The sequence below is a fragment of the Python bivittatus genome, unplaced genomic scaffold, assembly GCF_059951505.1.
Source record: "Python bivittatus isolate LINGU-HERP-01145 unplaced genomic scaffold, Pbiv_v1 ctg000840_np1212, whole genome shotgun sequence".
Lineage (NCBI taxonomy): Eukaryota > Metazoa > Chordata > Lepidosauria > Squamata > Pythonidae > Python > Python bivittatus.
The window spans coordinates 8,721,530-8,736,693 of NW_028277113.1; the positions used below are offsets into that span (position 1 = coordinate 8,721,530).

Sequence of the window (15,164 nt, forward strand, 5' to 3'; positions counted from 1 at the left end):
ACCCTGTTCATTAAGTTGAGCTCTAGGGATCAGTTGGGATTGCTGATGTTGTACCAGCCTCCCTGCTGCATAGCACCCTCCCTGCCTGACTTCTTTTCTGGGTTGGCAGTGGAGTTCCCCAGATTTGTGGCCTTGGGGGACTTCAATCTGCCTTCCCCAGGAGTGGGGTCCGAAGTGGCTGAGGAGTTCATGGCCACCATGATGTCCATGGGCCTATCCCAGGTTATTCAAAGCCCAGCACGGGACAGTGCTCACATAGCAGATCTGGTGTTCCCGTTGGAGCAGTGGCTATATGATCTGAAATTGGGGGAGTTCTTGGTGTTTCCCCTATCATGGTCAGATCACACCCTAATTACCATGGCTCTAGTTCCACTATCTGCTGCCGGGAGGCTGAACCCATTAGATCAGTCCACCCCCAGCGACTGATGGACAGATGGGTTTCAGTGGGAGCTGGGAGCTGTTCCTGCTTGTCTGCTGCATGGTTCATCTAAGCCTTGGTCACTGCTTAGAATAAGCGTCAGTATTCTCCAGCCTTACTGTGTCCACAGATAGCCATCCTATGACTCTGTTTTGGGTGACACACGCCCTCTTGGATAGAAGGGGCTTGGAGAATCCCTTGCAGGGCATGTGGAAGAATTTCTTCAGCATCTATCGGACAATGTTGCTCAAATTCACTTGGAATTGGATGCTAGCTTTGTTGCAGGTCTGGTGGAGATGCCTGGGGAGGAGTCTTGCCCGGTTATCTTGGAACAGTTTGAACTTGTTGGGCCTGAAGATGTGGACAGGTCCTTAGGACTGTGAGCTTAGCCACCTGATCTTTAGATCCATGCTGTTCCTGGCTTATTACAGAGGCCCAGGGTGTGTTATGTGAGTGGGTTCTAGTGATGGTGAATTCTTCGTTGAGTGAGGGTGTTATTCCTTTACCACTTAAGGAGGCCTAGGTTTTCCCCCTCCTCAAGAAGCCATCTCTGGACCCCACTATACTGGACAATTTTCGTCCAGTATCTAACCTCCCCTTTTTGGTTGAGAAGGTGGTTGCACTACAGCTCCAAAGGACCTTGAATAAAGCGGATTATCTGGATCCCTTTCAGTCAGGATTCAGACCCAAGTATGGATGGAAACAGCATTGGTCACGCTTTTGGATGATCTTTGGTGGGAGCGGGATGGGGGTTGTGCATCCATCCTTGCCCTACTTGACTTCTCTGCGGCTTTCAATACCATCAACCATGGTATCCTTCTGGATCGGCTCAGAGGATTGGGGGAGGGAGGCACTGTGTTGTGCTAGTTTGCCTCCTTTCTCCAGAGTCAATTCCAGTTGGTGGTGATTGGGGGGGAGGGAGAGATCCTACCCTCGGCCCCTACTATTTATGTGGGGTTCCACAGGGTTTGGTGCCTTCTCTGCTCCTGTTCAACATCTGCATGAGGCTGCTGGTTGAGCTCATCCATTGCCATGGGGTGAGGAATCATCAGTACACTGATCATACCCAATTATATATCTCTGCCCCTGGCAAATGGACATCTTATCCCAGTGCCTGGAGACTTTGAGGATCTGGATGAGGAACAACAGGCTTCAGCTGAACCCTGGCAAGACTAAGTGGCTTTGGGTTTTGGGGCCTGCCGGTTCTAGGACTATGCCATCTTTGGTGCTGGATGGGGTTACACTGCCTCAAACAGACCCAGTGTTCAACCTGGGGGTCCTCCTGGACTCATGACTCCTGCTTGAAGAGTAGTGGCAGTTGTGTCTAGAAGGACTTTTGCACAGCTTCATATTGTGTGCCAGTTGTGCCCATTCCAAGATCGGGAGAAGGCTCTGCTCACAATCACTCATGCCCTAGTCACCTCCTGATTGAACTACTGTAATGCGCTTTACGTGGGGCTATCTTTGAAGAGTATCCAGAAGCTTCAGCTGGTGCAAAATGCAGAGGTGTGCCTCTAGAACAGCACATGTTACACCTCTGCTCTGCGAGCTGCATTGGTTTCCAATCGGCTTCCAATTCAAGGTGCTGGTTTTGACCTTTAAGGCCCTCCATGGCATGAGGCTGGGTTATTTGATGGATCGCCTCTTCCCGATTATATCTGCCTGTCCCATCAGATCCGGCAGAAGAGGCATGCTACAGGTTCCGTCAGCTAGGGAGCTATACTTGGCAGTTCCCATGAGAAGGGCCTTCTCTGCCACACCGCCCGCCTTATGGGACATCCTCCCCCTGCCCCGAAGTGACTCTGGCTCTATCCCTGTTGATTTTCCAAAAGTTTCCAAAACCTGGTTATGCCATCAGCCCTGGGGCCCAGGGGACTGGTGAGGTAGTGACTCCATTGTTGTTAACATCTGCTGTTCTCTCTTAGCCTTTGTGATTTTTAAATTTTTTAATAATAATTTTTTTATATGTTAATTGTTGCATAGTTTCATCATATGCCACCCAGAGTCACTTTTTTGTGAGATGGGTGGCCATATAAATTTGAGGAATGAATGAATGCATGCATGCATGCATACATACACACCTGCACTCCATTTTGATAATTCAATGCCTTTTACAAAGAGATAACTTTCTTTGCCAGGCAATTTCACTCTCACAAGGTCTAGTAAGTTGACATTGACATAAGGGAATATATATAATGAAGTTATTTCCCAATCCTAACATTGAACATGATTGAACATCCAATTGGCCTTCTTTTCTTTCCTTTTTCTTCCTTTTTGGAAATAGCATTTTCTTTATATGTGGCTGTAATTTAGAAAGGGCTGATCCATGGAGAAGAGGATGAAGAGGAGAAGTAGTTTAGAATCTAATTTATAATGTAGAAAATGAAAGAAAGCTTTCAGGGTAACTGCTTGTAAGAAACATAATTTGAAAGCTGCCTCAGAGCTGCTCACTCGCTATTTTAAATCAAGTTCATTATGAATAGCTCTACAGTGCTATGTATCATCAGGAATGGAAACATAAGCATTACTCAAGCTATCCTCTAAAGCGCAGTATCTTCATACTTAAGTAAACAGAATTGGAGGTTCCTTGTTCATTCTCTTTCTCTATCTGGCTAATACCCTTCAACCTCATGCTATGTTCTTCATTTTCCATTTTAACTACATTAAGTGCTCCCAGGCCATGCAATCAATTCAACTACAATATTTATTGAGTGTACACTACACAGTAACTCACCCCAAATGATATTCAGTGTTGGCAAGCTGAGTAAAGCAACCAAACAGGGGCAAGTTTAGGAACTGATAGATGCCTCTTCTTCCTCTCTCTGTTTGTGTATGCGTAGGAATGGCTTTTTTCCTTTTATGACTGGTCTCCTATTTTTGCTCATGCTTGGCTCCAACATGCTGTGGCCTGATTAATTTTTTAGGCATCTCTGTGAGGTCCATTTGGGTTCATTTAATAACACTAAGCCTTTGAAGGGTGGTGAGGTAAGATCTTACAAATAAAGATTAATACATGTAAATACTGTATAGTTTTATATTTATATATTTAAATTATGGGTATATCTGCACTGCATCCTTAAGCTGCTCCTGCCCTGTGCTCATACCAGCTTGACTCTAAGCTGGTTTAAGAAAATCCTGTCTGGACTGACACACCTTGATTACAGCTTACAAGATAGTCCCTAGTGCAGGCTACCTTATTCTCTCGTTGAGCAATTTCCCAGTTGATGTGCCCTCCCACTTTCTGTTCCAGGAAAGCAAGTGCCAATCATATATGCATACATGTACGTACACATATACAAATACACATATGAACTGTACACACACACGCAGACACACATAATTCTACACACTTTAACTTAAGCTATTTTTATTTCTAAAACAAATACGCAAATAACTAAAAAATGAATAAAAATGATGCATAAATGTAATCCTTGAAATTAGGAATAAATGAATTCCCTGTGTCTTGGTCCCACAAACTCAGGGCCAGGGAGATGGGGTGGTTATTGTCATCCACAGGCAATTAGAGACACAGCTCTGCAGATAATCAGGTATGAGGTCTTATTTCTGTAGTTGAGTGCTGGGATGAGTGGAAATTGCCATTGTTGCATCATCGACCCCTACTGCATGGTAGTGTCCTCCCCAGTCTGCTGATCTCATAGCCTACTCAGTTGCAGCCCCTCTTCTTTGGAGTAGTTTACTTCCCAAGATCAGAGTAGCCCTACCTGTTAAAGTTTAGGTGAGCTGTAAAAAGTTGACTTTTTAAAGAAAGGCCTGGGAGACGACCTGGTGTGAGCTCTGGACTGTGTGTGGCCACTTGTAATCTTACTTGCTATTTTAAATTATCTGTTGTGATATTGTTTTGTTAAGTTGATATTCTAGCTGAAAGAAAGGAATGTAAGCCACTCAGAGTCCTTTGAACTGGAGCAGCATATGAGCCCCATTAAATAAATGTACATAAATAAATAAAAATAAACAGGCAGATGATTGGAATCTCAATTAGCTCCAGACTGGGACTTTCTTCTAAGGAATCAAAAAAGGCCTAGAATAGTGAAATAGAGCCACAAACTCGCATGGCATTAATATAAATCTCTCATTTTGTGGGGGTAATTTCCAGTTTTCATCTCTCTGCTGACACATGTAATACATTTGTGAAAAAGTTGGTCTCTCTGTAGATGAGACAACTTTATAGGTATTCAAATCTATTTTAGAATTCCTTCTTTCATGTACACCCGTCCTTTGCTTCATTTCACTGAGGCAACCAGGTACAGGGGAAGCTAGCTACCAAAAAAGCCTTAGAGGACACACGGTTCAAAGAGTTAGATAAAAACTTGATTATCTTTCTAAAATTCAATGTGCATATCGTCTTTCTCTTGTTGATTGAAACAATAAATCAATCACCCTATAGAAACACCTAAGTGCTGAGTTGAGCAATCACTCATTTGAAGATTTTCATACAACTTGTGATTAAAGCAAATGATGGCTTGAGCAGTAATTCTGCGAACAAGAAAGAGTGCTCCTGAGACCTATATGAAAGCCTCTCAGGAGATTAACTGGGGCTTTCAAATACTCCTTGTCCAGTAGATTATTGTGTTTGCTCTGAAATAGAAAGTGTCACTGGCTTCTTTAAGTACTCCAAGAACTGGATTAGTTGTTTGGATACAGTAGCTACAGACTGTGATGCCCTTTCTCTGTTAAATTTGATGTAAACTTGGTATCCTGGTTTTCAGAGGGAGAACTACTTTGTTTAGTTGATCCAATTATAGAAATATACATAATCTCTTTTAATTTGGGAATCTTAAGTGGGACAAGGCTCTTCTCTAGAGTTGGGCTGTTCTGATTTTTCTTCCCACTGGTAAGTTTACTATATATACTATAGCTTGTGGGAGAGACCCATATTTTTATTATACAGTACTCTCGCCATTGATTTTGCAACTTACTGCTCTGTGCCTCATCTTTTGCTGGAGGAAGGTGAGAATATATGTCAATATGGACTGTGGTGAATCTGCATAAATGTAAATTCCCTATGTAAAATATTTGGAATTTCATTTAGTACCTGGATACTCTTTTTTGAGTTCTCCAAACTCTTTTCTTTTTTAGTAGGAAACTGTGGTTTAGTAAGTAGCTATGCTTTAGTAAGCACTTCTGAAGCACAACTACTGATATCACTAACTATTGGGTGGATTTGTATAGTAGACTATAGGTTGGGACATTAGAGATGTAAAGACAATCTTCCTTGTATGACTCCCAAAATTAAGAGGTTTTATGCTGAATGACTATGTCTAGTAATTACTTAAGTTGTCTTGCAAATACTTATTTATTTGCCCTTTTATCTTAATTATTTGCCCTTTCTAGAAAGCCTCTAATGTTTGTCACTGCTTTCTGTACTACTGATGGTATGGGTCCATTATTCCAATTCTACACAAAGGTTGGTCTCTTGCCATTCTTTTTCATTAATGTATCATATATCACCATATTATCCATGAAGACAATTATTTGTTTTATTGCACTAAAGAATGCTGTCACTTTCCACTGAAAAATATCAGAAGCATATATAATTCTAAAGAGCAAGTAATGAAAACAGAATCTCCTAAAGGGTAGGATAAATGTGGTTTATTTTTCTCACTGGATTGAAATGTTTTTGAGGGAAACTATTTATACTTATTGGATTTAGAAAACAGTTTAATTGCTGTCAAGATTGAGAAAAAGCTCTCTCAAGCTGGAAGCCCATTTTTTTCTAACTACAGTTACCTCCTGACACTATGTCATAGAAGGATTTATGTTGTGAAGATACCAGATAAAAAGCTAGGTAAGAACTTTGTTTTTTTAAAAAGATATATAATAATTTTAAGGAATCATTTTGTGTGAACAAAAAACAAATAATAAATTTCTGAAAACAGTGATTTAAAATAGCAAATGAGCGATGTCTCGCTAGAACAAAATGGGTCTTTAGGACAGTTGTTTAGGCCCTTGTCACCTCATGGCTTGACTACTGCAACATGGTCTACATGGGGCTACCCTTGAAGACCACCTGGAAGCTTCAACTGGTCCAGAATGCAGCAGCACGGGCAGTGATGAGCATGTCTCAGTATGTCCATGTAACACCTCTGCTTCATGAGCTGCACTGGTTGCCAGTATGCTTCTGGATGCAATTCAAGGCACGGGTTGCTATCTGTAAAGTGCTACATGGCATCAGGCCTAGTTACTTGAGGAATCACCTATCTCTCATAGTATCTGTCTGGCCAATTTGATCTGGTAGGGTTGGTGTGCTCCAGATTCCTTCATTTGATATCTATTGGGATCCCAGAAACGCACTTCTCTGTAACAGTGCCTGCCCTCTGGAATGAGGTTTCCCCCCTGAGATCTGGATGGCCTCTATCCTGCTGGTGTTTTGAAGGGCCCTGAAGATGTGGCTCTTCGCCCAGGCTTTGGTGAGGATGACTAACACCCCCTTTGTGGGTCTGTTTCTTTTTTCCATTCCAGTCTGGTTTCTGTCATCTTTGCTATCTTTTATTCTTCATTCTTGTTTTTATTGCATTTTTAAAAATATTTTTACTTGCGAGCCACCCAGAATCACTGCGAGTCAGGTGGCATACAAAATTAATTAATTAATTAATAACTGACAGACAATAGAAGAAGACAAAATAGCCAAGAGGAAGACCTTGATAACTAATTTCATTAATTGCTTCTGCAGGAAGTGGAATTTCAGAAATATATCGCCATGCAGGTGTGAGAAAAAGCTAAATCTATCAGACACTCTCCTCTAAACATTTTATATTACTTTGGTGTCCTGTTGTTTTTCGTCCCACCTTCCATGCAGAGTATTATATTACATATAAAAAAATCCTCCATTTTCCCATTTGCTTGGGATCCAATCTGGTGAAATGGCCCAGGATTGCAGTTTTATTATTTTCCTGACCTGAATTATATAGCCACATAGTGCTGAATAAGGGAAGAGAAAAGATACTGTGTTTTAATATGCAGTTCTCATGTAAATCCTGACTTGCAAAGATGCTCGGATATGTGAAGGCCCTGGATTTTTGTCAGATAAAGATATTGTGTAAAGATAAGTTAGGTAACATCTTTCAGGATTAGCTCCTTGCTATGGATATCTATAGCATATTCTAACTAGGGAAACGTTAAAACATTGCGTTTAACAGCTGTGATATCTTCCTTGAAAGCCATATTTCAGCCAGGGCTGCTGTAAAGCCTCCTCCACGACATCAGAGCAGTGAAAAATGGCAAATCTGAAGTGCAGAAAAGTCCCCCCTCAGGAGCCATTGCTTCCTGGCAATTGACATTTGGAGGGCTGTTTCTTTAAATGGCCAGCCTCTCCATCTTCCTTGGCTTTCCCAGCTTGACTGAAAGAATAATGGCTCACCACTGGTTTCATCTGCGGGGGTAATGAAAAGAAAAGACATGATGGAGATGCCTGAGACAGGGTGAGTTCCACTCCCCCCTTCCCCATGCCTTAGTGATACATCCAGCTTGGACTAATGACAGAATAATAAGTGGGTTCAGATGCTCAGCTCCATGCCCAAAGAGCCTTCCTTCCCGGGAAGAAGGATCCAGGCGCATGGAGTGAAAGCGAACCCATCATCAGTCACTTTCCCTCTGTACTCAGAGCAAGCAGGATGACAAGCCTGCTGTTTGCTGGCAGCTCGCCAGGACTTCAACCCATGGCTGCCCTAATTAACTTACCTATGGAATTTGTTTTTGCCAGCCACAGCTGGGAAAGTGTGTTCATCAACCCTACAGTCAAGCCTTCAAATTAAATTAAATTAAAATAAAATAAAATAAAATAAATAGGAGGTGAGGAGTTCCCTACATCCTGTAATGTTAACTTGTTTTGGGTGAAATAACTCTACTGTGTAGGTTTGAAAAGAATCTGTCAAAAACCCTCTCGTAGGAAAGTGGAGTCACCTGAGGATAGATGAATCAATCTGGAGGCTGTTGGTAGCATATGGGCATCAGCGCTGCCCTCCTCCAGTACTGTGGCACTTATGCCATTTAATTCTACCTATTTAATAGTACCTACTTATTTTCACAGTGTACATATCTCACTGACTGCTGTTGGCCGGTTGATAAATAGCATTTTCCTGGTATATAGTGAGTTCTTCAAAAAATATTTGATAAATTTGGGGTCTTATTTGTTTGACATTCTGAAAAATAACCCATACATATTTCTTTCCTTTAAATGTACACACAACCACAACACACACACATATATACATTCATTTAAAAATTGTTCATCCATTTGTTCAGAAGTTAACTAGGGAGGGAGGGAGGGAGTGAGGGAGGGAGGGTCATGTAGCCTAGTTGTTTTTAGTATTCAGTCATTCCATTAAGTGGTTCAGTGATTAGCAGTTTTTGTCTCAATTTCACCTCTGGTTTATTCCTATCCACTAATACGAGTTAATAATAATTTATTAAACTTGTATGCCACCTGACTCTTAACGACTCTGGGTGGCTCACAACAAGCAAAGATATTATAATAAAACCAATAAAACATTTATTTTGTTGTATACATTTCAAAAAAATATTGTATATTTCTATTTGTGTGTGTGTGTGTGTGTGTACATACACACACACACACAAGTTGCATCTGTTTCAAAGAAAAAAATCCATAGAATGGATATGCCTATAAATGTCTAAAATATAAGGGAATTTGCTTTCATCTTCATTATCTGTCAAACTTTCCTCAACCATTCATCTATATTTGGAAGTGAATTATTTTTCCAGTAAGACTCTAGAAATAAGCAATATGTTTCCAACCAGTTTTCTGTGACACATATATCCATAGATATCCAAATGAGATTTGAAATGGATTCAGTAGAATGACATGCCCAGTAACTTTTTAATATTAGTGGGCGGGGGGGGGGGACACTATTGCCAGTCCTTTATTGTGTACTGATAAAAAATTGAGATTTCAGATAATAAAACTTCCAGAATTCCTCAGTGGCATCAGCTATAATGTTATCTGATGGACCTCAGAAACTGCAGGAGAGAAATAGGTAGCATTTATCTCCCTCTGCTTCAGGTTCATATTTTTGCTGGTTGCTGTCTATCATATTGCTCCTGGAAAATAGAATTCTTCTCCCCCAGTAATGTATTTGAAAGGATGGACATCAGGTTTTCTTTGTAAAAAATGTGAGAGTTCACTGACTTTGTGAACTATTAATATCTTTTTGGAATAGCATTTCAATATGCATAAGTAGATTCAGGGTGAAATCCCTAAATGTTGAAGATGTTAATGTGATGCTGAATTATCTCTCAAAACTTTGAAATCTGACTGTCTTTGAGGAATTATGCTTGTATGAGAGGCGTGGGTGGTTGCCAGAAGAATTATTATGAGAAATTGGAAAAGTGATATTATTCCAGACATTAAGTATTGGCTTTTGAAAATGTGTAATTTATCCGTTTTGGAAAAGGCAATATTTTCAGCTGATCAGAAAATGAAGCAACATGTTCTTCTTTGGTATAGATTTCGTGATATTGTGCAACTATAGAGTAGCATTTTTAGGTAATTTTTTTAAACTCTTTTCTATTTGTCAATAATACAGCATTCTAAGCTATTTTTTGTAAGCCAGTGATTGCTGCATGTCTAATATTCATATTTGAAAGATTTAATATTGATATCTTTCCATTTTTTCTGTTTGTTTAGGTTTTGTTTTTTGTTTTGTTTTGTTTTTTGGTTTCTTCTCTTCTATTTCTTGTTTCCATTTAGATTTTTTATTGTTGTTTATTAATTGTCTTTAGAATTGTTCCTTTTATTGTTTGTCTTTTTTATTTTTGTACCCTATTTTCTGTATTCTTGCTATAAAAGACAATAAAATGGGAAAGAAAAAAAACCACATTGTCCTGTTACTGTATCAAAGGGCAATTTCTAAACTGACAAAAGATATAAATGAAACTGGGCCAAAATGACCAACTCCCTAAAGTCTAGAGAATTTGAAATTCAGTAGCACTTTAGGAAATAATCTTAGATGGTACACCCAGGGCTAGCCTTATTGTTAGCTAGACTGGGGCAGTTACCTCAAGCAACAGCCAGGAATGTCTATGGAGGCGTCAAAATCTGCAGGATGGCAAGCACAGCATCGCGGGGTGGGGTTTCAGCCACAATGCCACACATTGCAGATTTTAACTTGCCCTCAGATGCCCCTGGTAGCAATTGTTTGTAAATAGCAACCTCATGTTAGAAAATAGAACCTTATTTTATTGTTATGTTATTGTATTCTATGCTATGCTATCTTATTATGACCCGTGGTTACAACAATAAACTTACTTTCTCTCTTTTGCATTTGTTCTTTCCATTTCTCCATCCAACTGTGGATGTCCAATTGACCTCAGGAATTTCATTTTCTCTTTGCCCAATCACTTGATCTCTGACAGAGACCCATAATTCATGGCACACTTTGGAAAGCTCTGTTTCAATTTTTGGATGTAAAGCTCTATCTCTCTCCACTGTTGGATGGAGAAACGGAGAGAACAAATGCAACCTTTGAGCAATACTTCGTAAAACTATCAGTAAGACAGCTGGCTTAACCTTTTACCTATTGCTGGGTAGCTGATAACAACTCAGTGCCTCCACTCATACATTATCATTTCAGACTACCACCTGCACCAGCTGCCAAATGCTTCTTGAACTTGTCCTTTGCAGAAGCTTCCAGTGTTCAAGCTTCTCAGTGCCTGCTTAAGGATCAACTGGATAGTGCCACTTCCTCCTACAAATGCTCCTCTGATGATCATCAAGATGACTTTCAATCATTGTCGGAGATAACTTCTGGCTTGTGAACTCCCTTGTAAGACATTGGATGCCACGTTTCTTGGACCATTCCCTGAAATAGCACAGTTCAATATTGTGGCCTTTTGCCTGCAACTTCTGCACTGAAAATACCCTCAGTTTTCCACCATCCTGGAATGCCCCTCCCCATTTTTGCTTCCCACATTTCTGTCCCACCACCATTCCCATTGGTGGAAAGAAAAGAAAGAATCTGAAGTGGGACATGTTTTGAGGTCTTGGCACAGGAGGGGCAGGCTGAAATATATGATTCATTGGAAGGACTTCTGAGTCACTGAACATTTTGGGAGGTGAAAGATTACATTTACACACCAAATCTCTTTGGCAGTTCAATTTGCAATGCCCTCACAAGCCCAAGCTGCCACTAACTGTGCAATCAGACATCTACATGTGATAGCAATTCTGACACTGGGGGGCAGTGGAACTTGTTTGAAGAGGAAGACAGTGATATGACTAATGAGAGGCGGATATTACCCCACCCAAAGATTATGAAAGGAGGAGTTCTGAAATTGGGGGGGGGGGGTGTTCCTGACAAAGTAGAAGAATTGAAAATAGTTCCCTTTCTGCTGTCTGTTGTCATAAAAGAGGAGGGCTGAAACTGGGGAGATCTTACCAGTTTTAGCCAAAGAAGAAATGGAAATCCCTCCTTGCTATCCTCAGTCAGGTGGACAGCCATGAAAGGAGGAAGATGTCACCAGCTTCACTCAAAGAAGAAATGGAACTAGAAGGAGAGGCACAGTGTCTTCCAGCCACTTATGTCCTGAAGCAGGGAGAGGGAGAAACACTTAATAACACCAAACGCAGAGAAGGAGAAGGAGAAAATAGAGTTAGAGCTGAATCTGGCAAGGCAACAATTGAGAGGCCAGAGATGCATTATGTCAACAAAGTTCAACTGCTACTCACAACCATGAAGAAAAAAGGCCAAGTATCTGTTAACTTGGAAAGGCAGAAGGAAAACGCTTAGTCTTAAATTCTGAAGCACAGACTTATATAAGGGCTTGCCTTCTTTGCTTTGCAGAGGGCAAACCATCCGTTGTATATAAGGCTTCCTTCTTCTCTGCAGCAATGAAATATGGCTGCCATTCATTGAAATGCTTACGTAGAACATTTATATATGTGCATTATATGTATCCATGAATATATGCCCTGTATGTTTTTGTTCTTTTTTAGTTTTCTTTTCTTTCTTCTTTATAATTTCATACACTGTTCTATCTCTCACTTTGGTGGTGGTGGTGTTGTTTTTTTTGTATTCAGTCAATGACAATTTTAATCTAGTTGAATCATGTCTGAGAGTAATTGCTGAATAAAGTTTTGGATGTCTGGAAAGCTAAGATTTATTGTGGTATCTTGGTATGAAACTGTCTGAGGGAGGTTGCTAGAGAGTGCTGTTGTCCCAGTCTTCTTCTGTCTAGTACCATTTATTAACCTCTTCAATTTTCAGGTGCTTGTGTTTACCAGTTTCAGTTGTTCCAGCAAGTCATATGAGGGGTTTGGATTAATTATCCTGGCATTGCTCCCTGCCATTTCCTCCCCAATCATAACAATATTGTGTATGTAGGGCTTTTCTAAATGAAAGTATTATTATACACCCTTATTATAGAGTACATTTATTCAGTATCCTTCAAGATAAGAGATAGTTTGATCCTCACATTCTATGTCCTTCTATTGGTTTCTGTTTAGCATGAATTGAATGTGGCTGAGAAAAAAAGAGATGATTTACCAAGACAGGAGAAAAATGGGATTTTTCAAATATATGAAAGCAAAAATGAAGCATTCCTGTCCTAGAAATAGGCTGATCAATCATTCAAAGTGTGGGTGGGTATGGGTGAATCAATATTTAAAACAAAACATTCAGGACAATTACTGGAATTGGGATGAATCACCAAAATACCCAGGTTTCTAAATTATTCCTCAGTGCTATCCATTAATACAAACAGGCACATAGATCCCTAGGGTGCACTGATTAGGCCATGCTCCACCTCGTTATCTACAGTTAATCAAGAAATGTACAAAATGATACAGTGCATCGTTTACATACTTGGAGGAAGTCTTCACTTGTGCCATATGCTCCTAAATTAGCACAGTTTGAAATGCACCAATTGAAAACCAACTTTTTTTCTTTGATAGAATAAATAGGATTATCATGAACCATGTCAAAGAAATAATCAAATTGCCAAAAATAATATCTTTCAAGTAAGTAGAATAACAAACAAAATAAATTACACTATTATTCCTCCTACTCAACAGAGATATTGCATTCACTTTATGTAAATGGCAATATGCAACTAAGAGCCATATAAGATTCTTTTTGTAGCAATTACATCTACCTTTTTGTCATATTTGCTGTTGCACTGAGCGCTAAACAGCCTTCTCTAAATGCTTGATAAATTGTCATTTCTTTTTCATTTCAGAGCTCCTCCGAGACCTAAAGAAAAAAAATTAAGGAACAAAGAAGGAATGTGACTGTCCTCAGCATAGAGAACTAACTTGCATTTGAGGTGGGGAAAAAAATCATCACTTCAGCATCATTTTGTACTGTCATCATGAGAACTTATCATTGCTTCTGGCTCCTCTTCTGGTTTGGTCATCCTCACCAAAGTTATTCTACACCATTATCCAAAAAAACTTCCAGTTTTCCAGAAAACCCAAAGGTTTTGGATCTATCTAGAAACAGCAGAAAAGAACTTAATCGTTCCAAAAGAAGCTGGATGTGGAATCAGTTTTTCCTTCTAGAAGAATACACAGGCTCAGATTATCAGTATGTTGGCAAGGTAGGATACTTTAATTTTTTTCTAACAGTTAAAACAAAATAGCATGGGATACTAATCTACTGCATCAAGTGTCTTTATCAATGTCTCTTGATAGATAGTTGTTGTGAGAGGACTACAGGGAGTATTTAACAGCTTAACTAACACTTGAAAAAGATGAAAGAAACTGTGATATGATTTACATAAACAACCATATATGTTTAGAATAAAATCTGTAATTTCATTTCTTTTTCTTGGCCTTGTAACAAAAAGGTTTCAGAAATTATAGACTGCTGTGCTCCAGCAAGGGAGATTAATACTTGTCCTTTAATTTCAGCAGAGGGACATTAATTTAATACTATTTAAGGACCTGTTAAAAATGGATTTTAGTAGAACCTCTTCTTTCATGAAGATTCATGGAAATATTCTTGGTTTTACACACAAGTGAATCAGAAATGTATGTAAGGTTGTCACCACTGATTGTTAAATTAGTTGCTTGTAAATCTGGAAAATGTCGATGGAAGCTTAGGTTATCTTTCCATTAGTGACTTATAGTGTCTTCTAGAGTCATCCAAACATCGTTGGGCTAAAATAACAGTAAAAAGAACGGGCCTCATTCATGCAAGAGAGGTAAGGGGGGACAAGTGACAAAATATGTCACAATGTCACAATGCAAACCACATGAGTTACGTGCTTGTATCTGATATCAGCATGCAAATACAAAAAGAGAGGGTTTGCCTTGTGATCTTGTGATGCTTGCTTTTTCATTTTTGTGTTATTATAGTTTATCCTAGAGACCTATGGCTTCATATCACTTCAGTGATGGCTGGGTGATGCTATAAAAGCCATTGGTAAAGAAACAGCCCTAGATTACATGATATTTGTATATAGTGACATGATTTGGTCATCACATCCTCTAACAGTAATTTTTGGTTGAACTTTCTCATCTAAGAGGTGCTCCCCCCCCCCCCCGGTTTGTAAATCTTAAAATTCTGCTGAAATCTTGAGGGACTTAGGATGCTGTGGTTTTAACTTACTACATTTTCCTAGTCCAAAACTGGCATCTTTCCAGCTTCTTCTGCCTGGTACTTTACATGAACAGGTATTACCTCCAAGCAAGCCATCTGTAGGAAGTATTAGTTGTATTTTCTTTTATTGGGTTTTATTAATTATTTTGTTCTGAAATAATTAACACAGGCAC

At 39.6% G+C, this 15,164-nt stretch overlaps 1 protein-coding gene across 1 annotated transcript in view; it reads left to right on the forward strand.

The window, feature by feature from the left end:
• CDH6 (cadherin 6) overlaps positions 1-15,164 on the forward strand; it is a 159,354-nt gene that overhangs the window by 73,168 nt on the left and 71,022 nt on the right. Inside the window, exon 2 of the mRNA XM_088130687.1 lies at positions 13,628-13,987. Within this exon, the coding sequence (XP_087986813.1) occupies positions 13,760-13,987 (228 nt within the window). The 5' untranslated portion in view covers positions 13,628-13,759. The remainder of the gene's footprint in view (positions 1-13,627; positions 13,988-15,164) is intronic.